The sequence below is a fragment of the Oenanthe melanoleuca genome, chromosome 12 (genome assembly GCF_029582105.1).
Source record: "Oenanthe melanoleuca isolate GR-GAL-2019-014 chromosome 12, OMel1.0, whole genome shotgun sequence".
Lineage (NCBI taxonomy): Eukaryota > Metazoa > Chordata > Aves > Passeriformes > Muscicapidae > Oenanthe > Oenanthe melanoleuca.
The window spans coordinates 18,592,073-18,615,756 of NC_079346.1; the positions used below are offsets into that span (position 1 = coordinate 18,592,073).

At 49.3% G+C, this 23,684-nt stretch overlaps 1 protein-coding gene across 3 annotated transcripts in view; it reads right to left on the reverse strand.

Annotated features, from left to right (window-relative positions):
- Positions 1-21,018, reverse strand: part of LOC130258245 (EF-hand and coiled-coil domain-containing protein 1-like) — a 37,339-nt gene extending 16,321 nt beyond the window's left edge. The window contains exons 1-3 of one of the 3 annotated variants that reach the window (XR_008841457.1): positions 20,029-21,018; positions 6,290-6,478; positions 3,663-5,134 (exon numbers count right to left, since the gene is read on the reverse strand). Coding sequence is in view for 2 of the 3 variants with exons in the window: in XM_056501454.1 (XP_056357429.1) it covers positions 6,413-6,478; positions 20,029-20,643 (681 nt within the window). In the remaining variant the exon portion in view is untranslated. Of the gene's footprint in view, positions 1-3,662; positions 6,479-20,028 lie in introns of those variants that run through there. The other 2 variants (XM_056501454.1, XM_056501453.1) reach the window with 2 other exon arrangements.
- Positions 21,019-23,684: the final 2,666 nt, after the last annotated feature.

Genomic DNA, 23,684 nt, shown 5'->3' on the forward strand with positions numbered 1-23,684 from the left:
GGCCTTGAGGGGCAGCTGTCCAGCTGGGCCAAGCTGTGCCAGCAGCTCCAGCCGTGCTGGGCAGCCTTGCCAGCTCTGGGCCCTGCTGGGCACGAGGCTCCCTGTGTGCCAGCGGCAGCTGGGGCCTCAGACACTCCTCTCTCCACAGGTGCTCCTGTGCAGATTCAGAAGAGCAGCCCAAGAGCTCAGGCAGCCAGAACCTGACTCATTCCAGTTCTTCACATCTGTCCCCATCAACTCTAGCTGCACTCTTGTCTTGAGCACGTCCCAGCACCCACACCTCCAAAACAAGAAACCCTGCCCCTGAGCCCCCTTGCCCTGTGCCCCATCCCAGACTGAAGTTGGGCAGCCCCTCTCTGCAAGGGTAGGGCTTGGCCTGTGTTTTATGTTCCAACAAAGAAATTGATTTGTCACAGCTATGTCTGGGTGTTACCAGCAGCAAAGCCCACACGGCACCAGCACTGGCTGAGCTCTATGTCCAGGAGCAGCCATGGATGCCCACGGTGCAGGCAGGCAGGAGCCAGGCAGGGGCTGCTGTGACCAGGGGCCTCGAGGGGCTGGGGGAGACCGTGCTGACCATCCCTGGGCTCAGGGCAGGACCTGGACAAAGTGGATGGCTGGACAATCAAACACCCTGTGAAGTTTAACAAGGGAAAGTGCCAGATTGTGAACCTGGGATGGGACAACCATGGATGTACAGACAGGCTGGGGAATGAGATGCTGGAGAGCAGGCACTGTGCAAAGGGTCCTGGGAATCATGGTGGATTGCAGAGTTGGATATAGTCAGCAGTGCCCTGGCAGCCAGGGGACACATCCCTGTCCTGAGGGGCACCAGGCCCATCATGGCCAGTCAGGCCAGGGAGGGTTTGTCACACTCTGCTCTGCTCTGGGGTGGCCTCACCTCAAATATTGTCTCGAGTTTTGGTCACATCAGAAGAGGGCAGTGAAGATGGTGAAGGGGCTAAGGGGAAGCTGTGTGAAGAGGAGCAGAGGACTCTTTGTCTCTTCTGCCTGGTGGAGACTGATGGGAGACCTCATCGGCTTCTGCAACTTCCTCATGATGGGAAGAGGAGAGGCAGGAACTGATCTCTTTGACTTGTGCCCACTGATAGGGAATGGCTTGAAGTTGTGTCAGGGGAGATTTAGGCTGGATTTTAGAAAATAGGTTTTTATCCAGAGGACAGCTGGGCACTGAAACAGGCATCCCAAGGCAGCACTGTGTTTGAGAGAACTCCAGATGCATTTGGACAATACTCTCAAGCGCTGACTCCTAGGGTATCAGGAGTGCTGGGTGCAGAGCCAGCAGCTGGACTTCATGAGCAGCTGTGGGTCCATTCAGTACTCAGCATATTCTGTGATTCAGTGATTCTGTTTGATACTCTAGAATATCTGGGCATGGATCTCTTCAAAAGAGAAATCCAGGGAAAGAGTGGAGCAATCAAGAGCATCTCCAGGGACACAGCCTGACCAGAAGTGTCAGCAGGCAATATAAAAATGTTACTAAGCAATGAGCCTTTGATGAAGCAAAACATTTACAATCAGGGCCCCTACACTCCTCATGGGAGTGATGTTACAGGGTGAGGAAATTTTCCTCTATTTTGTGTTAAACAAATCTAACCTCATTAAGGTTTGACTTTGGCCTTGAGACTCTGCTCTGTGTGTGAGCTTTGTTCTGGATTGATTGCCAGTCAGTCTTTGGCAACTCTGGGCTCAAAGGAACAGCTGAGGCTGCACTGCACATAACTGGTGTGCAAGGCTCCATCATCAAAGGTCTTTGAGGCTTTTAAAGTACTATATTTTTACTAGAAGGTTTTGTTTATGAAGGTCACTCACTTTTTATAAACCTCGTTTTAAAAATACTTCCTTTTCAGTACTTTTTCCAATTACTTTATATAGTGAATTATGGCATAATTATCCCATGGCTGAATTAGGAAATTGCAAATACTATAAAATGAAATTATTTTTACACTCTTCTCTCCTTCACAGACTGATCAAGCTTATGTTGGTTTGATGTGACCAAAGAAGAGCTTTGCTCTGCTTGTATTTCAAACAAGGAGGAGAGCCGAAACCTGTTAGAAAGAGTCTCTTCACTTCATAGCTAAATTAAATTGCCAGGGTTCTTTTTTTCCAGCTCTGGGCAGGAATATAAAAAGATCAGCTGCAAATACTCCTGTAAAGTAACTGATAGGAATTAGGGATTTCGTCTGTTTGCTCACTAACCCCTGAGGTCCTGTAAGGGTCGGTCCTGAAGTTTCTCTGATCTGCCTCACGACCATCATCAGAGACTGAGGCCCCAGGACCCCACCACTCACCTGAGTTCTAGCCTGGCCAAGGCAGGATGCTTGCCAAGGACTGTTTGTAGGTGTGCCTGGTGTTGCCATGGTTTGCTGCAGCTCGAGCAGGGTACTGGCTGTAGCGTCCTGTTACACCTCTTTCTTGGAGCAATGATCTCCACATACAATAATCCATAAATCTCCCCACCTTTTGGCCAGAGACCACTCGCTTTGGAAAAGGACTATAAAAAGTGACTTCCCTAAAAAACATTGAGATCTCTTTCTCCCCAATGGATTGAAGACACATCTCGTCTTGTCGGACGGCCACAAGGATGCATCCCGTCTGTTGGCAGCTATATCCCATCCCTCCTCTCTCTCTCTCTCTCTCTCTCTCTCCCCTTCACTCTCTATCGCAAAACTTGATTGTTAGCACACAATAAACTGCATTACCGCTTTCTGCTAAACAAACCTGGGACTCTTGACTTTTGTCTTTTGCACCCTGAGGTCAAACAAACCATGACGACTCCCGCTCGGGTTGAGCGGATCATGACAGGTCCTCAGAGCTGCAGCTCCCCGTTCTCTTTGCAGACAGAGGCTGGCTATGGATGACAGTCATGTGTCTGACCTGGTGCACACCAGGTCCACACATGAGCTAAGGGATTATCCTTGCACACTCCACCCTGGAAGAACCCAGTTCATTGATGAATTTGACACAATTTATTGCATGGCAGCAAAAATAAGGCAAAATAAATGTTAGAATTGGTTCCATTCCAAACACTTTACATGGAGGCAGGAACTACAAATTTCCTGTTCATGCACAATTTGCTGTCTGAGAGAAGCAGTCCTCAAAGTCACAAGGGTTTGCAGAGCTGCGTCTGAGATGACTTGAAAAACAAAAACAACCTTTATGTGCAACACCTGTCTTCAAAATCTTACAATACAAATCATTTGATTTCTACCTCAATCAAATAACAAAATCAAAACTGTGACCCAAGAAAACAGGCTAGCAAAATAAAGCACCGAGAAAAAATCAAAACTACTACAAAACCCCCCACAAATCCAGAAAAATATAAAAATGAGGTGAAGGAGGCAGCGATCAAAGAAGTAACATATGGGCAGAGAAACTACAGAAAGGATAGGATAATTACAAATGACAGGTACTCAGTGGCAATGGCACCAAACTAGCCACGGGATGAGAGATACAGGTCTCACCCTGACACGGCTCACTGGAGCCCGGGCTAGCACACTGGAGACACACCGGCACCGCACCAGGAGTGGGGAACTGCCCCAGAGCAGGATTTCCTGGAGGCAGAACCTTTGAGCGAATTGCTCCACGCCGTGCTCGGCGTCTGGGGTCAGGTAAAGAGGAGAGGGAGGCTCTCGGCAACTGAGGTTGCAACACATTTATTAGGACTGCAGGATTCAGTAACAAACAGCATTTCTGTGCCCAGGATTAAACACGGGGCAAAGCAGGGCGTGTGTACAAACACTTCAGCACTGAGGCATCCTTAGGGCGGAGCGGAGGGCAGGGTCTCACAGAGCTGAACCAATGAGGGCAGCAGGGGGAGGAGAAACGGTCACGTGGGCCAATGGGGCGTCGAGGAACAGGGGATTTCCAAGGGGGCGGAGCAACACGGGATTGGCCCAGGGTGGGACTGACAAGGAAGGTGCTGGAACAAGGGGCGGAGTTACAATGATGGACAGGCAGGAACTGGGACAAGGGGCGGGCAATGCCAAACGGGGGAGTTTCAGGGGTGGATACGACTTGGGGACAAACCAACCGGGGAAAACACAGGGGTGCACAGGAACAAACTATTATAACAATAAACTGGATAAAATAAACACGCGCCGCAACATCACCCTTCTGAAAACAAAAGAAACAGAAAATAAATTGTGATGATTGTGAAATGGGACTCTGCATGTTTAGCTGTAATATATCCATTGTGTGTAAGTTCTGTTTGCCTTGTTAAGTCACATCATCGGGCAAGGGTATTTTTCTGTCCAAAAAAAAAACCACTGCAGTGGAAGAGGAGACCAGCTTGGAAAATATTAATAGTAAGAGCTAAAAAGAAAGTACTTGTTTTTAATATGTGGTACGGTTGGTTGCTGTTTGTTCATGCGTTTTTTGTCTGTCTTTGAAAGCAACCCCTTGGATGTCAATCCATGCAACAAGTCCTTTTTAAAGGACTGTCTTTGCAAAAAACCTGCCAATTTTGTGATGCAAGACAGAAACAGCTTCCCTTGGGCTACAGCTGGAAGGTTTGAAAATGTGTTCCAGGAACTCGTGATATGACAGAGTCTGATTTTTAAAAACAGGGACAGGATAGAAATCTCCTTTTCAAAGGTCTTTATTAAGACAGCTATGGGAAGGGGAACTTGAGGGGCTGCGCACACCGCTGCTGCTCCCACTGGATACCAATGAGGAGGAGGTGCAAGTCAAATCCACTGCTCACGCTGCAGAATCCAGGGTTGCGTCCTCACGTGGGTTCCCAGGAATGCACTTTGGCTCGCGTAGTCTAGGGAGTCATCCTGTCGTGATGCTTTCCAGGTGATGGTGAGGTGACTGTGCGAAGATGGAAACTATCCATGCATAGCTTGATGTTATGCACACTTAATGGTGTCTCTTGTAGATTTAGATCTCATGCCTGCTTGTTGCTTTTAGGGATTTTTGGTGTTAATCAAACTTCTGCCTTAGAGCTAAGCATCATGGGAGTCTCTCAATTTGTTTATTATTGGGCAGCGTCACCAGTTTGCTGGGCACGTGGGAAGCAGCAGAGGCCTTGCTCGACGGAAGGTAAGGGGGAAACTGAGGATACAGGAACTGTGGTGGAAGGTACAACTCGGAGCACAAGAGACTGAAACTGGGGATTCAACAAGATTCAACAAGAACAGCTTAAAACAAACGGTAAGTAACAACACAACACTGCAACAACACAACGCATAACGCCCAACCAGATAAGTGCCACAGCCCGAGGTTTTTCTAGGTTTATCTATTTCATGATTAACACAATGTCATGAAGTGCAAGATGTAAGTTATCCAATAAAATACTCCAAGTGTTTCTCTGCCAAGCTACATTCCTGTAGCTGTGCATTGGAATGACAGGAAACAGACACAGAGTGCACCATGGACAGGTTTCCCAGCCAAAGCAGACCAGGAGCACTGGGAGCACAAAGGGACACGCCGAGGAACCCCAGCAGCTCGTTGCTGAGAGCCCATTTCATGCAAGGACTGGAACTAAGAACGTTAAATAAATTAAAAACAAAAGGGTGAGGGGAGGTGGCATTGAGGTGGCCTCAAAGGTTCAACTCTGCTTTTGTCACCAAAATTCTCATAGTTGCTGTGTTTGTTTTCCTAGAGGATTTGTAGTCACCAGAGCTTCAGTCTCTTTGATCAAACCAGTTTTAAGAGCAGCTCAGGGCTGGGTCAGTAATTTTGATGTGAACACTGACTGGGCTCCAGCCAACAGAAGAACATTAGCTGCAGGCCACCCATACAGCTTTTCATGTTAATGAGCACAAAGCCTTTCTTTTTGCAAACGGAGGGATGTTGGGGGGATTTTTGCACCATCAGGTCGAAGGTACAAGGCTCTGGATCTACACAGCACTGTGGTGAAGAGGGAACAGTGGGGACAATCCAGGCTGTTAGCAGTGCCCCCACCCCCTCATTAGGGACATCACAATTGCTTTTAGAACTCCTAAACCAGCTGGTGAAAAACTTCTTTTTTCCTTGCTCGCTGAACACTGACAGGCAAGTTGAACAGAACACCTACCCCTTCCTCCATTATCTCTGAGCACCAAAGCAAAGAACCAAAAAAACCCAACTACAATAAAAAATGATTTTGTGCCCAGGGTTTCACTAAGATTGACTAAGCCAGTGCTAACAACACTAATTTTAACAAATATTTATACTTGCAGAAGTGTTGTGCTGAATGAAGATTGTCACACATTATGTGCCTTCCACAAAGCATGGGACAGCTGCTGCTGTGCAAAGGTGGGTGCAGGGTGAGACCCTTTACCTTCAGAACTGGCTCTGCTTTCCTGAGGGACAGAAATTCATCTGTCAGAATCCCGTGGCGCTTCTGGAGCTGCTCTGGGCCCACCTGTGGGTAACTGGGCTGCTGTGGAGCACCAGAGAACTTTCAGCTTGGTACCAACGCATGGGGTCTGCAGAATCCAAGCAGCATCTTCCTGGGGCCAACAACAGACTGGAAAGGAAAAACCAGCATCAGAAAACCTGTGAGATGGAAAACTTTTGGTGGTTTGAGATTAAAAAAATGTCTATGGCAAAGAACAACCTTTCTCACAAGGACTCCAGCAGAATAAATGACGCAGGTGTTGGAAGAACAGCCGGTGCCCACTGCAAAGACAATTCCCTGTCCTCTGGGCTCCATACACCACAGGTGAACATGGCACTCATCCTGACTGCTTCCAAAAGCACTTCTCTGCAAGAAGCACTGGAGAAGTGCATGGGGCAAGAGTTCTGCAAGCATCAGGTTCTTGTGCAGCAAAAAAGTGGTCAAATATGAAAGATTCTAGCAATGAATATAAACGAGTTATTTATGGCTTGTAAATATTCCAATGAATCTCAGATACTTCTGGGTGAAAATAAACACAGGGCAAAGTTTCCAAAGTACAGTTTCATATAAAATTCCAGTTTGTGTGTTCCTGTTTGTGGGAGAAGATGAGGTTACAAGCTGCCCAAGTCAAGCAGAAAAGAAGGATTTGCACTTCCCTGTCATATTTTCCTACTGACACAGAATTAAGACCAAAATTTGGGTAAATGGAAGGGTAAAACCAGAGAATGGGTGAGGGTTTACATCCTAAGACTTCATTTGCTAGAGTACAAAGAGTTTTGGTGTGCATAGATCTCCTTGCTAAACCTCTTTGTCTTCAAACTCCCTTCCTCCATGGCAGAACTGAACAAGCTCCATATGTCAGAGTTTCAGTTAAAAGCTTTGTGATGAGTTAATTTTAATGGATCCATTGTCTGTCTGTAGGATTGCTGTCATGAGGAGCTCAGGTGGCTTCTTGTTGAGATCAAAATCAATGTGTTATTTGTCCCAGTCTGTGGGGCCTGATGGGCCATTTAAAACAGAATTAGCTGCTCTCCCCCAGAGAGGGGGCTCTTAGGCACCCACCTTTTTGATATTATGAAAACATATTCCTCCCCTAATGCCTCCCTGCTCTATGCAAAATATTTGTATCCTATTGGTTTTTCCCCCCTTGTTCTTCCCCTGTACCCTCTGTGAATTCAGCTGGTGCTCTATCCCCTCCCCTGAGCTTCCCTATATAAACCCCTCTTCCCCGACCTTGGTCAGAGTTTCTCGTCCCTGGCCCCCTTCAAGGAGGAGACCAATAAACCTCTTTAGAACTCCACATGAGGCTCTTGTCCCTTCCTTCGCTGGTCGCTGATCTCTAGAAGAGCTAAATCACTTTTGCCCGGGAGCAAGAACATTTCCTGTGCCACCAGGGCGTCTCTCAGGACGCTCCTCTGGAAGGCCGCGGCACTCCACCATCGCCCCGCTGCACCAGCTGGTGCCCAGAACAGGGACCCGAAACGGTCCTTGGAGAAGCGTCTCCTGCGAGCTGCGGCTGCAGGACACAAGTTGCTTTCGGGGTTTGTTGGCTCCCCAAGGAGGGCTCCTCACGTTTTAGCGTGAACCATCTGAGTGGCGACTGGAACCTTCTCAGGATCATCGCGGATTGTCGTGGGACCATCGCGGGACCGCTTTTGAAGACCAGTTGTCGGCTGAAACCCTCCACTGCAGGCTTTTGTTACCCAGCAGGCTTCGAGCAACCCAAAGAAAGACAGTGAGTTTTTGGCTGGGTTTTTGTTTTCTGTTTCACCTTTTGCTGCAGGGAGAGGGAATTGAAGGACCGAGATGGGCAACCAATTAAGCTGTCCCAGGTTTAGCCCTTCTCAAAGGGACATTGACTACCAAGTTCTAGCTACCCTTATCGTGGGAGACTTTAAGTTTTCAAAAAAGCAACTTAAAGAGTTTCTTAACTGGGTTTTTAAACATTTTTCATTTACTAAGCTGGATTCTATTCTTTTGAGCATTTTTTGGGATGAGGTGGGGAGAAAGTTTTATGTGTTCAGGAAAGCGGGAATCTTTCAGTTGCAAGGTTTTTCCCTTTATTTCATACGATTGTTAAAACTTTTGAGTTATCGGGGAATGGTTCAAGTCGGGTTTTGGGTCCCCCATTAAAAGCCCTTTCCCTTCTTTCCTAAACCCTCTTCCCCATCTGAGGGGCGATCGACAGGTGGTAGCTGCCAGAGTGCACAGGGCTGCTTCCGACTCCCTGACGCTTCCCAGTCCCCTCTCTCCCCTTGCCGGGGTGGCACTGGCCATGCCTCTCTGGAACTTTCCCTGAACCTTCCACCTATGCCCACCTATCACAGAATCACAGAATAATGAGGTTGGAAGAGACCTCTAAGATCATCAAGTCCAACCTATGTCCTAACATCTCAACACAGAGTCTAGACTATAGCACCAAGTGCCATGTCCAGCCTTTTCTTAAATACATCCAGAAATAATGATTCCACTACCTCTCTGGGAAGAGCATTCCAGTACTTTATTATTCTTTCAGTGAAAATCTTTTTCCTAACATCCAACATATACCTTCCCTGACGTAGCTTGAGACTGTGTCTTCTGGTTCTGTCAGCTGCTGCCTGGTGGAAGAGACTGACCCCCACCTGTCTACAGCCTCCCTTCAGGAAGTTGTAGAGAGCTATAAGGTCACCTCTAAGCCTCCTCTTCTCCAGGCTAAACAACCCCAGCTCCTTCAAATGTTTCTCATAAGGCTTGTGTTCCAAGCCCTTCACCAGCCTTGTTGCCCTCCTCTGGACACATTACTCAAGATGTGGTCTCAGCAGTGCCGAGTGCAGGTTCCTGCTGGCCACACAATTCCTAATGCAGGCCAGGATGACATTGGCCTTCCTGGCCACCAAGGCACATTGCTGGCTCATATTCAGCTCGTTGTCAACCAGCACCCCCAGATCTCTTTCTGCCTGTAAGCTATCCAGCAAAACTGTCCCCAGCTTGTAACGTTGTAGGGGATTTTTATGGCCAAAATGTAGAACTCGGCACTTAGACTTATTAAACATCATGCTGTTGGACTCTGCCCATCTATCTAACCGATCTAAGTCTCTCTGCAGAGCCCTTCTCCTTCCAATAGATCAACACAAGCTCCCAGCTTAGTGTCGTCTGCAAATTTGCTGATGAAGGACTCGATGCCCTCATCCATATCGTCTATAAAAATATTAAACAGAACTGGCCCCAGCACAGAGCCCTGAGGGACACCACTGGTGACTGGCCGCCAGCTGGATGCAGCACCGTTCACCACCACTCTCTGGACCCGGCCGTCCAGCCAGTCCCTAACCCATTGAAGAGTGCTCCTGTCCAAGCCGTGCGCTGCCAGCTTCTCCAGGAGTATGCTATGGGAGACAGTATCAAAGGCCTTGTTGAAGTCTAAATAGACAACATCCACAGCCTTTCCTGCATCCACCAGGTGTGTCACCTGGTCAAAGAAGGAGACCAGGTTGGTCAGACATGACCTACCCTTTCTAAACCCATGCTGACTGGGTCTGATACCCTGGCCATCCTGTAAGTGCTGCGTGATAGCACTCATTATGAACTGCTCCAATATCTTACCTGGTACTGAGGTCAGAGTAACTGGCCTGTAGTTACCAGGATCCTCCTTCCTACCTTTTTTGAAAATGGGTGTCACATTGGCCAGTTTCCAATCATCTGGAACCTCACCAGTGAGCCACGACTCATGATAAATGATGGAGAGCAGCTTCGCAAGCTCATCTGCCAGCTCCCTCATCACCCTGGGATGGATCCCATCTGGTGCCATTGATTTATAAATATCCAAGCGTCCCAGCAGTTCTCTGACTGCCTCTTCTTGAATAACAAGAGGACCATTCTGCTCCCTGGCACCACTTACCAAACCCTGAGGACAGTGGTCTTGACAACAAGCTGTCTTACCACTAAAGACTGAGGCGAAGAAGGCATTAAGCATATCCACCTTTTCCTCATCTTTAGTTACTAGGTTGCCTGCCTCATCCAATAAGGAGCAGAGGTTGGTTATACCCTTCCTTTTACCATTAATATATTTCTAAAAACTCTTTTTATTATTTTTGACAGAAGTTGCCAAGTTAAGTTCAAACTGAGCTTTGGCCTCCCTAATTTTTTTCTACATACCCTAGCAGGTCCCTTAAATATTTCCTGAGAAATCAGTCCCTCCCTTAAAAGATAATACTTTTTTTTTTATTTCAAAGTTCATTCAAAACCTCCTTGCTCATCCAGACTGGACGCTTGCCTCGTCGACACATCTTTCGGCACACAGGGACAGTGTGTTCCTGTGCCCTCAGGAGCTCTGTTTTTAAGCACATCCATTTCTCTTGGACTCATTTGTTTCCAAGAGCTGCTTCCCAAGTAACTCTTTGAATAAGTGTCTTAAATAAGCCAAAGTCTGTCCTCTGGAAGTCCAACATAGAGATCTTATTAATACTCCTCCTTATTTCAACAATTATTCAGAATTCTATAATTTCATGATCACTATGCCCCAAGTGTCCTCCAACCTCCACATCACCCACCAGTCCATCTCTATTTGTGAACAACAGGTCTAATATAGTCCCTGCCCTGGTGGGCTCTCCCACTAGTTGTGACAAAAAGTTATCTTCCACACACTCCAAAAACTTTCTAGACTGCCGTTTTTCTGCTATATTAAGTTCTCAGCAGATGTTTGGTAGGTTGAATTCTCCTACAAGGACAAGGGCTGATGATCCTGAAACATCGTTCAGTTCCTTATAGAGTAAGTTGTCCATCTCTTCATCCTGGTTGGGTGGACGATAGCAGACTACCAGTAGGATGTCAGCCTTGTTGGCCTTCCCCTTAATTCTTACCCGTAGAGACTCAACTTCATCATCATTAATTTCAATACCTATGACATCCAAAACCTCCCTAAAATAAAGGGCCACCCCTCCACCTCTTCTCCCTTTTCTGTCTCTTCTGAAGAGTTTGTAACCATCCAGTGCAGTGCTTCAACTATGCGAGTCATCCCACGGAGCTGGGGCTGGAACGGCCCCGCGCTATGATAACAAATTGGCAGCCATTTGGTCCCACCCTGCCTCACATCACCGAGCCACAGGAGGCTCAAGCAGCAGCCTCAACAGCTCCGAAAGCCCGCACCCCGATGACATCAGGTACGGAGCAATTCAGGTGGGGACCCAACATCAGCTGGTAAGCGCTTTGTCTATCACCTTCGTGGACAAGTGTATTTTTAGAATACCTACCGGGAAATACGGGCCGCAGGATGGTCCTCAAGACATTCTGGTGATTGGAGACATAGTTAATGGGCCGGACAATTTTCATGTGTTCCCAGAGGTGCAAACTGTAGGCCCAGATGATGAGATCCTCGTCTCTCTTTGTTGCACTGATGCACCTTTTGAATTGCACCAAGGAACTCCAATTGCCCAAGCCTTCCTTCTACCCATTGACTATTCAGAACAGGTTCTTCTCAATCCCACCATCATGTGGGTTCATAATATTGGGGCCAGGAAAACATTTGTTGAGTGTCACCTGTCCTGCAAAGGGAAGAAAATCCTCCACCCAGTGATGATGGATACCAGAACAGATGTCACCATTATTGCCCACTCCGAGTGGCCATCAGACTGGGAACTAGAGCCTGCAACTGGGATGATCTCAGGAATCGGGGGGGCTTGCAGTCTCGATGAGGAGCAAGCATAATATCCTAGTGGAAGGTCCCGAGGGAAAAATGGCAACCATCAGGCCATATGTAGTAAGGGCCCCTATCACTCTCTGGGGCAGGGACCTTTTGTCTCAATGGGAAGTTTCCATTCGTATTAGCACCCGGGATTTTTAGCTGGGGCCACTGTGTGGCGCACAACACCTACCACCCCTCAGCTCACCTGGAAACAAGATCATCCCGTATGGGTGGATCAGTGGTCCCTTTCTAAAGAAAAATTGTGCGCCCTGGAAGCTCTTGTGGAGGTGCAGCTCTCCAAAGGCCACATAGTCGAGACCAACAGCCCTTGGAACTCCCCTGAATTTGTTTTGCAAAAGCCTGGCAAGGACAGGTGGAGGCTCCTCCACGACCTCAGAAAAATCAATGAGGTCATTGAAGACATGGATCCTTTGCAGCCTGGTTTGCCCTCACCTTCCATGTTGCCTTGGGACTGGAAGCTGGCTATCATCGACATCAAAGACTGCTTTTTTAACATCCCCCTCCATCCTCGAGATGCCTCGAGGTGTGCATTTTCAGTTCCTTCCCTCAATAGAAAAGCACCCCTAAAACATTACCACTGGCTTGTCCTGCCCCAGGGCATGAAAAACTCTCCAACCACATGGTATGCTGCCCATATCCTGTCACCAGTAAGGAGCCTGTTCCCAAAAGCAATCATCCTTCATTACATGAATGATATCCTCATTTGTGCACCAGACAAGACTTACCTAAATGTGACTTTAAACAAAACTGTTCAAGTCATTGAGTTGGCAGGTTTCGAACTTAGTAAAAACAAAATACAGCACACAAGCCCGTGGATTTACCTTGGACTCCTGATCCGTGAGAGCACCATCATACCCCAGCAGCTGGCCATCCGAGATGACCCGAAGACCCTGCGGGACCTCCACCAGCTCTGTGGCTCCATCAGCTGGGTACGTCCCCTGCTGGGAGTCACTGACGGAGACCTCACACTTCTCTTCAACCTCCTCCGTGGCAGCGAGGACCTCAACTTGTCACATGCACTCACACCTGAAGCCCGAGAGTCCATTGTAAAGATCCAGGAAGCCTTGTCATCTTGTCAAGCCCACTGGTGTGAACCAAGCCTGCCTTTCCAGCTAGCCGTCCTAGGTAAAGCCCCTAGGTTCCATGGGTTGATTTTCCTGTGGGATGCCCAGTCCAGAGATCCTCTATTAATCCTGGAACGGGATTCCCACACCATCAGCCCACCAAAACCATCACCACTCCCCAGGAGCTCATAGCAGAACTAATAAAGAAAGCCAGGGCTCACCTCTGCTCTCTTGCGGGGTGTGAATTCACATGCATTCTCCTACCATTGGCAAATACTGGAGATTTGGAGCATTTGCTTCAGTCCAATGAGAGCCTTCAGTTTGCTCTGGATAGCTACCCAGGTCAAATTTCAGTCCATTTACCCAGCCACAAACTATTCAAATCAAATTTTGATTTGGTCCCCAAATTTATTTAAAGTAAAACACCTCTCAAAGCACTGACAGTTTTTACTGATGGCTCTGGGTTATCTCACAAGTCAGTAGTGACATGGAGGGATCTCAACACACAGAAGTGGTAGTCTGATGTTCAGGTGGTCGAAGGATTGCCACAAATTGCAGAACTGGCAGCCATCATCAGAGCTTTTGAGAAATTCAAAGAACCTATTAATGTGGTCACTGATTCGGCTTACGTCGCTGGCGTAGCTATGAGGGCAGAACATTCTCTTTTAAAAGAAGTCTCCAACCCAAATTTATACAAGTTGCTTTCTAAACTAATTCATCTCATTTCCCACAGAAAGCAACCATTCCACATTATGCATGTGAGATCACACACCGACCTCCCAGGAGCCATCGCAGAAGGGAACAGGAGAGCTGATGCATCGGCCATGTCAGCCGAAACAGCAAATGTGCCAGGTATCTTTGCTCAGGCAAAGATGTCCCATGAATTTTTCCATCAAAATGTACCTGCCCTAATAAGAATGTTCCAACTGACAAGAGAACAGGCAGAGCCATCGTGGCCACCTGCCCAAACTGCAGAATGTACCAACTACCCTCCTTAGGATGTGGGGTCAACCCTCGAGGTTTGAATAGTTGCCAAGTATGGCCGACTGATGTGACACATTACGCCTCTTTTGGATGAGTTAAATATATTCACGTTTCTGTTGACACTTTCTCAGGTGCAGTGTTTGCCTCAGCCCACTCAGGAGAAGATGCTGCCCACACCATCAAGCACTTTCTCCTCGTGTTTGCTACTCTGGGAATACCACAAGAAATTAAAACAGATAACGGGCCTGCTTACACTTCCCGCAGACTAAGGGAATTCTTTAACCAGTGGGGAGTCAAGCACACCACAGATATTCCTCATAACCCAACAGGACAATCAATTGTGGAAAGGACCCATGGTACCATCAAGCGAGTCCTTGATCAGCAGCGGGGTGGGACAGAGACAATGTAAGGCTCTGTATGCTATAAATTTCCTAAATTGCTCCTTCTCATAGTCAACTGCCCCCCCTTACTTCGGCACTTCTCAAATTTGGCCCAAGCTAAGCTCAAGGAGGAGCCACTGGTGCTGATAAAAGACCCTGAAATCCAACAAATATCAGGGCTTTTCCCACTGATTACCTGACGAAAGGGGATATGTTTATGTGTCTGCACCCTGTGGCCCAAAATGGCTCCCAGGGAAATACATCAAGCCATACTTAGGGCTGACAAACACTGCCCTGGCCAAGACTAATGAAGTTTGTTCTAAGCAGTATCAAGCAGATTCCAAGGACCAAAACCAGGCTGCCTGGAGACGAAGAAGGAGTCGAACACTGAACTGAAAGCCATCAAGTCCTCCCGCCACCAGGTCACAAACATCGAAGAGTACAGAACCAACTACAACAAAAGCTCCACAAGCCACAAAGCTAGGCATCACCTAGCTGCTGCTGCTGCACCCTTGTCATTGTAACAACCTACCTATCTTCCTTTGTACTTACCTTCCCCCATCCCTCTGTTCCAATGGCAATTCTCAGGTAATTCACCTTGCTCTGCACCAGCTGATTCCCAGGTAGTTCACCTTGCTATGCCCAGGTAATTCACCAAGATCTGCACCTGCAGCAGCTCCACCTGGGCCCACGCCCCAGGCTCCAAGGCTCGCTGCAGCAGTCCTCCTACTCTGCACCTCTTCCCGTCTAGCACTGAAGCCAGTGCTTTAAATCCTCTGCAGCACCTGGCAAGTGCAGCATTTCTTGGTAGCCTCCAGAGTCTCATTGATCATCCGCAGCTTCTCATAGTGCTGCCAGCCCCGCCTCCTTTCCTCCCTTCCTACCCTAAAATCTTCCATTACCTACATTGTTTGAACCATACAGCTAGGCTGGTAATTTTGGAAGGTGTAGAAAGGGAGGAATAGAGCTTAACCCTCTTCATCCAAATTAATAATTAATAACTTTGTTTTGTACCTCCTAGCAAGGGTCTCCTCCTCACTCAAGATGAGAACCACTCAACTTGCTGCCATCTTCTTAGCCCTCTGGATGCTCCTCGCAGTGCCGTGCACCCTCGGCTGGATAGTGCCACAACCCACCCAAAATGTGTGAGTTACTTTAGCCAAATCGCTGCAGCAACAAGACCTGTGCCTGTCCATGGGCTCAGTAAACAACCCGCTCTCAACATGTCTGCTTGGGATTCCCTTCAAGCAAGGGGAAAACCCCTCCTTGGAGGAGTTGACTAAACCAGCAAACATCTGGAACAGTGGCTCCACCCTTCTGAACAGGGTAAAACCTGGTCAGAAGCTCTTCCACCTGCACATGGGGAGCCAAAAGAATTGAACTTACTGGGGTCAACCAAGGCCAGCTGCAGTGTAAGTTTCCATTTTTCCAATCCGTCCTCCTGGCCAAATGATGCTACCCCAGCAAAAAAGATCTACAATTTGGCTGACTGGTGTGATTATTCAGAGAAATTACAGCCCAAAACCTCTGCTTCCTTCCAGCCGAGAAAACCCCCCAAGTCGTCTTCCTCATTTGTGGAGACCAAGCTTGGGCTGGAATCCCTTCCCGCCTTCGAGGTGCTCCATGCACCCTTGGCTGGCTTACTACGCTCACTCCAAACATAACCCTCCTTCAAGATTGGAAAAACAAAAATAAATTGGCACACAAAAAGTGAGCACCCACTCAATTCAATGAAAACTGTGATCCAACCGTAATTAATTGGTCTAAAGGTATGAGATTTACAACATCTCTATTCCTCCCGTGGGTGGCAGCTGCAAAATCTTTGGGTGTACTGGGGTGCTGGCTTAGTAAGCAGGCCAACACGACATCAAAAGTGCTTAGTGACCTCCTCCAAGACGAGGAGACACTCAGACATGCCACATTACAAAACAGAGCAGCTATCGATTATCTTCTTCTAGTCCATGGACACGGCTGCCAGGACTTTGAGGGACTCTGTTGCTTCACTCTCTCATCTCACGCTGAATCCATTTCAAAGAGCATCCAGACGCTGAAAAAACAAGTTCAGGTGATGCAAACCGAAGAAAAATTCACTGATGGACTAAATGATCTTCTTGGACAATGGGGATTAAGCGGGTGGGGACTTTCATTAGTTGAGTGTATTGTATGGGTTTTTGTTATTATCCTTATTGTGTTAATTATGTTTTCATGTCTTTTGCCTTGCCTTAAAAGAGCAGTTGGTGAAGCTTTTTTAATTAATAAAGAAATGGGGAATTGTGGAGCCTGATGGGCCGCTAAGAATGGAATTAGCTGCTCTCCCTTGGAAAGAAGACTCTTAGGCACCCACCTTTTTGATATTATAAAAGCATATTCCTCCCATAAAGCCTCCGTGCTCTATGCAAAACATTTGTATCCTGTTGACTTTTCCCCCTTGTTTCTCCCCTGCACCCTCTGCGAATTAGTTTGGTACTCTACCCTTCCTTTGATAAATCCTATATAAATATATATATTTTAATATAATATATAAATATATATATTTTAATATAATATATATTATATAAATACATATATATATTTTATATATATATATATATATATATATATAAATCCCTATATAAACCGCTCTCCCCCAACCCTGTTTGCAGTTTCTTGTCTCTGGACCCCTTTGGAGAGAAGATCAATAAAGCTTCTCTTTGGAATCCCACACAAGGCACTCGTCCCTTCCTTCAGTGTCGCTGATACCTAAATGAGCTAAAATCACTTTCACCCGGAAGCGAGGATGCTGCCTCTGCCACCAGGACATCTTTGGAGATGCTTCTCTGGGAGGCCGTGGCACTCCACCATCGCCCCGCTGCAACATGTTGCTACAGCAGCAATTCCAAAAGCCCACCTGAACCCCTTTGGGTCTTTGTAGTAGCCATTCCTGAGGAAGTCTATGCCTAGAATGCGCGGTGCCCCTGGGCCAGTTACAATTGGATGTTTCTGCCATCCCTTCCCTGTCAGGCTAATCTCAGCTTCCAGCAAAGTGAATTTCTGTGATCCCTCCGTCACCCCAATGGAAACAGGTTCCTTCCCCACACGTTCTGATGGTAATATGGTACACTGTGAACCAGTACCAACTAGCACTCTATGTTCCTGTGGCTTTGATGTGCCAGGCCATCGCACCCACACTGTCCAATACTCTCTGTCATCCCATGCCTCTCCCTGGCTAGAAGCAGGTCCCCTCTAGCCCTGGTTATTATTTCCTTCCTGGGTATACATAGCAGAGGTTCCTTCCAAGGGATCTGACAGATCATCCTCCCTTCTGTGATACCCTGCACCTTTACCATGGGAGGTTGAGGCTACCTTCATTTAAGCGCGGTTCCCTCGGTTAGCATTTCCCTCCCTGAGCTGACGCACCCGTGCTGCCAGGACAGAAGTGGGTTTCCCATCCCATTTTCCCATGTCTTCCCCATGGTCTCATAGGAAGAACCAGAGGTCAGCTCGTGGGATGTAACCTGTCTCCCTAGTTGGGGGGCGTTGGGTTCTAAATTTGGGGCCTGTGACTCACACTGGTGCTGCACTGATTGTCTTTATCTCCTCCCTTATCTCCTCCCTCATCTCCCTCATCTCACCTCTCAACCCTCTCTTTCCTTTCACCTCCTCTTAGACCTCTTGGAGGTCCCTGACAACAGCAGAGACATTGACCTGCATTGGGCCATTTATCATACTCTCAAAATTTCTGAGTCTGTTGGCAACAGAGAGACTCAGTGACGATCTCAACCTCTGGCTCCCTTGCTGGTTGTGAGGACCCTCCTGGCTGATCCCCATTATCTAGGTGCCTTGTTTTAATCTTAGATTTTCTAGTTTCCACAGGGGCAAATGCTGCTGGCTGTGGCTGCCCCTGTGATCCGGCTGGAGCCTGAACAGATACAACATCTACGGGTTCCACTGCAGCACCATCTGACTCTCCCTCTTTAGGGCAGGGGGAGGGTTTCTCACCAGCTGGGGAAAAGTGCTCCTTCAACATCTGGCCCATGTCCCGCATCTCCCTCAGCAGAACCCCCACCCACTCCGGGTGGTTCCTCTCTGCGGTGAGCTGTGGGGCAGCATCCCTACTCCCTGGGACAGGGTCAGGCTCTGGGGAAGCACCTCTGTTTCCTGGGGTAGGTATCAAGGATGTTATCCAAGCCAATATACCCTTGTTTCTGAATGCTAAACAGAACAGGCATATCAGCAACACCTGCCACTGTGTGATATCATTAGCATTTAAAGCAGATCTGAACTCCTTGGAAACTGGTGGGGTAGCCTCAAAAAACTGGGTGATGGGTTGCGAGAAGATTTCCCTTGCATTCATTTCCTTACAGTAAGTACCATTATTGAAATAAACCCAGAAACACGCACTTAGAGTACGATAGCTCTGGTTCCATGTGGCCACTTTTCAGAAAAAATTAAAAACCCATGAATTCCTGACATAATCAACCCACCAAACGAATCGGATATTAGCTACAGTAAGTTTGGTGAAGGGACCCATATTCAAATAAGGGCTGGCAAATGTGAGAAAGATATCTGTGGCCCTGCTTTAATGATATTATTATGGGCTGTACTCAGGAGTCAAGTAGTGGGCTGAAAAAATATTTCCAATGAAGTTCTGTTCAGAGCACCTGGGGGTGTTCTGGAGCTCTCCTCTTTGTTCCTTTGATTCTTCCTGGGACCTCTGACTGGTGACTTCATGTTTGCTGCTGATTTCCTCTCTGCTTTTAAGATAAAAATGGTCAAAGTGTCTTTGACCTGCCTTGCTGGACACTGTGAAGAGGAACAGTCATCTACTGCAAGTGTCACAGGTGAGGCAGAGTTGTGTGAGTGCTGTGTTAGAACTAAATCAGACCTCGTCAGACCTGCCAGAACAATTGGTCCATGCTGCCCTTCACTGCTCTGCCTGTTCCACACTGTTTCATGCCAGAGTAATTTCACTGCTGCTAAGTTTGGATGTGTTTTGCTGGAGCCAGTACAGCAGAACCAGCAGAAACCAGCCCCAGAATTAATGGGGCTCTGCAGAGGAGTCCCAGACCATTCATCTGCCTGCCCACAGAACTGGCTCCAACTCTGAACCCTTGTGACCACGCTCTGAAGAAAACATACTTGGAATATTTCTGAGGCACTTATGACTGAGGCACTGCATGTGCTTGTGCAGGTAAGAATCCAAAAGCTCTATTTTACTTCAGGAAAAACCCTGCAGTGATGCATATCCAGCACCTGGTATCAGCACATCCCGGCTGCACGTGCAGGAGAAGAAGCAGCAGCATTGTACCCGTGGCTTTGTTAAGCTGAACTCCCCTACACTCTGAACAGTGCTCATCACAAATAGATTAAATGGCACACCGGTGCCATACAGTTCTCCTAAAAGGGTAAATCCCTAATCTTTGTAAGTAAACCTTTGCTAAAAGTTAAAGCCGAGCATGAACGAGCAAGCTGGGTCTCAGTCTGGAGGCGGAGGGGTCAGAAACACTGACCCTCCTGGAGCAGCATCTCTCCTGAAGCGCTCGGGGCCACCCGAGCCGCCCCCGGAGCGCGGTGCAGGAGCCGCCCCGGACTCACCTGCAGCGCCAGGCACCGCGCATCGCTGCTCCGCAGGGCGGCCCGCATGTCCTCCAGCAGCTCCCGCAGGCTGCCCTTCTCCTCGAGCAGCTCGGCCATGCGCTCCTCGGCCCGCTCCAGCGCCACCGTCTCCTGGCAGCGCTCCCGGGAGCAGGGCCCCGGCGGCCGCCGCTCGGGCTCGGCGGGGCGGGCGCGGCGGCGGCGGGGGCTGCGCGGGCGGATCTGGCTCTCGATGCGCTCGCTCTCCCGGCCCAGCGGCAGCCGCGGCCCCGCGCGGGTGCTGAAGTGGCCGCGGAGCCGCGCGTGGAAGTGGCGGAAGGTGAGCTCGGCCGAGAGCCCGTCCCACAGCCCCGCGCACCGCTCGGGCTCCGCCGCCTCCTGCGGCCCCGGCACCCGGCACAGCGTGCGGAGCTCCTCGCCGGGGATGCGGCCCGCCCCGGCGCAGTGCAGGCGCTGGAAGATCTCCTGCAGGTGCTGCTCCGGGCCGGCGGCCAGCACGACGGTCTCGTTCTCCACGCCGCGCTCCAGCCCGTAGCGGCGGCCGAGGGCGCTGAGCAGCCGCTGCGTGCGCCGGCCCGGCCGCCCGTAGGGCTCCCAGCCCTCAGGCGGCTCCATCGCGCCCGCCCGGCCCGCGGCGCTGCCCGAGCATCCTGAGCGCCGCCCGCCCGAGCGCTCGGCCCCGGCCCCGGCCCGCGGCGGGGCGGGACGGGCGGGGCGGGGCCGCCTTTGGCCGCTCCAGCGCCGCGCACGGAGCGCCCGGCTCGCCCCGCACGGAGCCGCGTCCGCCTTTGGCCGGCAGGAGCAGGGACTCGGCCAGAGCGGGCAGGGGCCACCCCGCTCCGTTTGGCCGCCGAGCCTGAGCCCCAAGAGTGCTTCTGATTTCTTAGCTATTGTCTCCCTGCTTTCTCTCTAACGCAAGCGAGACAACAGCATCGCGCAATCCTGTTTGGCAAGTGAGGCTTGTCAACGAGTGAGTGCTTCCACTAAATTAAAAACCCCATGTGCTGGAATGGCGGCCTTCTGTTCGCTCAGGCTTCCTCAGCCCTGTAGATGAGGTGACTTGCTGGTGTGGGTATGTGGGTGTTACGAGGTCTGTGTTAGGGATGAGTAAGTGTTGAAGTCGTTCAAACGGGCTGCCCAAAGCAGTGATTTTAGTCTCTCTCTGGCTGGGGAGTAGGAGCGGCGTTGCTGGGCGCAGGCAGCAGCACGAGCAGGGCTCCTCCAGCGGCAGGGACACGGCAGGAGCCAGAGGGGACCGTGGCACCAGAGGGGACCGTGGCACCAGCCGTGCCCAAGGTCTGAACACGCTGCCAAAGTCAGGCGGTGCCAACAGGCTCCGGTAACAGCCCCGGCACGGCGTGGTGAGGTGCCGGCCCTGGGGGCCATCCAAGGAGTCCTGTCAAGAGCAAATCGTTCTCATATTCTCTCTAGGAGAAAAAAGGAGCAAACCAGTGTAGCCGATATGTGAGGAAAAAGAATTCAAGTTCATTTAAAACGCTGCTTTATACAGGGTTGGGTTTCTTTCGAGGGAATTGATGCTAATAAATAGTTGCTCACATATGGTGGGGTTTCTCTGTGTGATATATGATATAATGTAATTCGTGCTCAAGTTGTAAATTGATGTAGAACAAGCAATGTTTGCATGAACAAGATAATAAAAATCTTGAAAACCAAAAGCTGCAGAGGGGGAACAAGGATTGCTTAATCGCAACACTGTAACTGCCATCAAAACTGAAGAGCTGGGATTAGTAAAACAATAGACATAGATGCTGGAGATGGCTCTGTCCAGAGAACACCCAAACGAGAAGAGCCCGACAAGCACCACGATTAAGATAACCAGAACCATGGGGAAAAATACATCTAAATGCCAGTTTCCAGTAAACCAAGACCTGCAAGTTACATCTGAATACCATTTTCTCAAAAACCATACCCAGCCTTCATCAGAATTCATCATCTCCCAAAATATAGTTTTGTCCAGCCCAACGCAATAAAAGAAAACCACATGAGTATGTGGAACGACGAAAAAAGACAAAGACCTCTGCTCCAGGCTAAAAAAACTGTAGAAAAGCTAAGCTGACCAAGGAAGTTTTGTGAACACTGGGGGATCTGATGCAATAGACATCAGATCAGAGGGGATTCACCCGGAGCCGAACACGGGCTCCACACAGTCCCTTTTTTTGATTGTGGCTATCGAGGACCGTATTTCGGTTGCAAAATAAATACCGTTTATTTTAATAATATTTATTTCGACTTGATCTCATTTTTATCTATAACATCTGCAAATAGGCTTTGATGGGAAATTTCTGACCACCTTTGGTTTTGCTCTTGAAGATAAGTCGAGCACCTGAGTAGCTTTGATGAGGAATGGAGAATTGTTTGTAGCTCAGTATTTTCTCAGAAGAAGCCTTAAATTTTAGCACAGGAGGAAGGAAAGGCAAAGGTTTAAAAGCCTTTCCTTCCTGAAGGGATACACTTTCAGAGGAGTCTGTGAGGAGAAGTCCCCTCAGCCACTGCCAGGGCTATTTGTCTCCTCTGCAGGCTCAGTATTCTGGAGTTCCACAAGCCTCAGCTGCCACTGTATTTTCCTCTGAATATTTCTAGTTGTGCAGTACAGAGGGAGAATATTTTGTGCTAGATTCTCCTCTGGGCATTGAGGTGAATCTCAGTAATAGTGATGATTTTCATGTCCAGATCTACTTTTTGCAGGTAGTAAGGAAAATGGAAGAGGTACCATGGAAAATTAATTGCTCAAAATGTGAGTGGCCAGCCACACTGAAAATGAAGGCTGAACTAAAGAATTTTATTATTTTTTTCCCCCGACAGGTGGGGTAAAACATGCAGAGCTAAACAAGTTCTTTGAAGACATTTAGCCAGCACTCAGCTGTATGAAAATCAAAACAGCAAAGGATGTGACAGGGCATGGGAAGAATCTTCAGCTCTTCCTCTCGGAGGTACAACAGTATGAAAACTGCCTCTGGGTGTTACCCATAGGTAACACATGTTATTTGCAGAGAAAAGCAGATGCCCCAAGCTGTTGGTGGCCCATGTCCTGAGTGGCTGGTCCAGTTTCAGTCCTAGCGGGACCAGGGGCTGGCTGGGCAGGGAGGAGGTGGGGGGATCTCGGGGGGCTTCTGCTTCACGGCCGGGCTGGGGGGCCGTGGGGGAGGCACAGAGGGCTGGTGCTCTGCTTTCCTGGGCGGCTTCTGCGGCTGAGGCCGTGTCTGAGAGCTGTCAAACCAGGTGGTCCTTGGGCTCTCTGGGGGCGAGGGAGAGTCGCGCCTTCTTCTCCGGGATGCAGGAGCTGCAGCACGGCGACTGTGGAGAGAGGAGTGTCTGAGGCCCCAGCTGCTGCTGGCACACAGGGAGCCTCGTGCCCAGCAGGGCCCAGAGCTGGCAAGGCTGCCCAGCACAGCTGGAGCTGCTGGCACAGCTTGGCCCAGATGGACAGCTGCCCCTCAAGGCCCCGGCCAGCAGGGGATGGCTCTGGGCAGGGTCCCTGGCCAGGAGCGGCCCCAGAGCGCCTCTGCCTTTCAAGGGCAATCTGCTCCCCGCTCTTTCTCCTCCCCACCTTGCTCTGCCTCTGCCCGCTGCTCCTGGGGCTGCTCTTGGCCACGCAGCCTCAGTGGGAGCCAGCACTGGCTGCAGCCCCAGCGGCT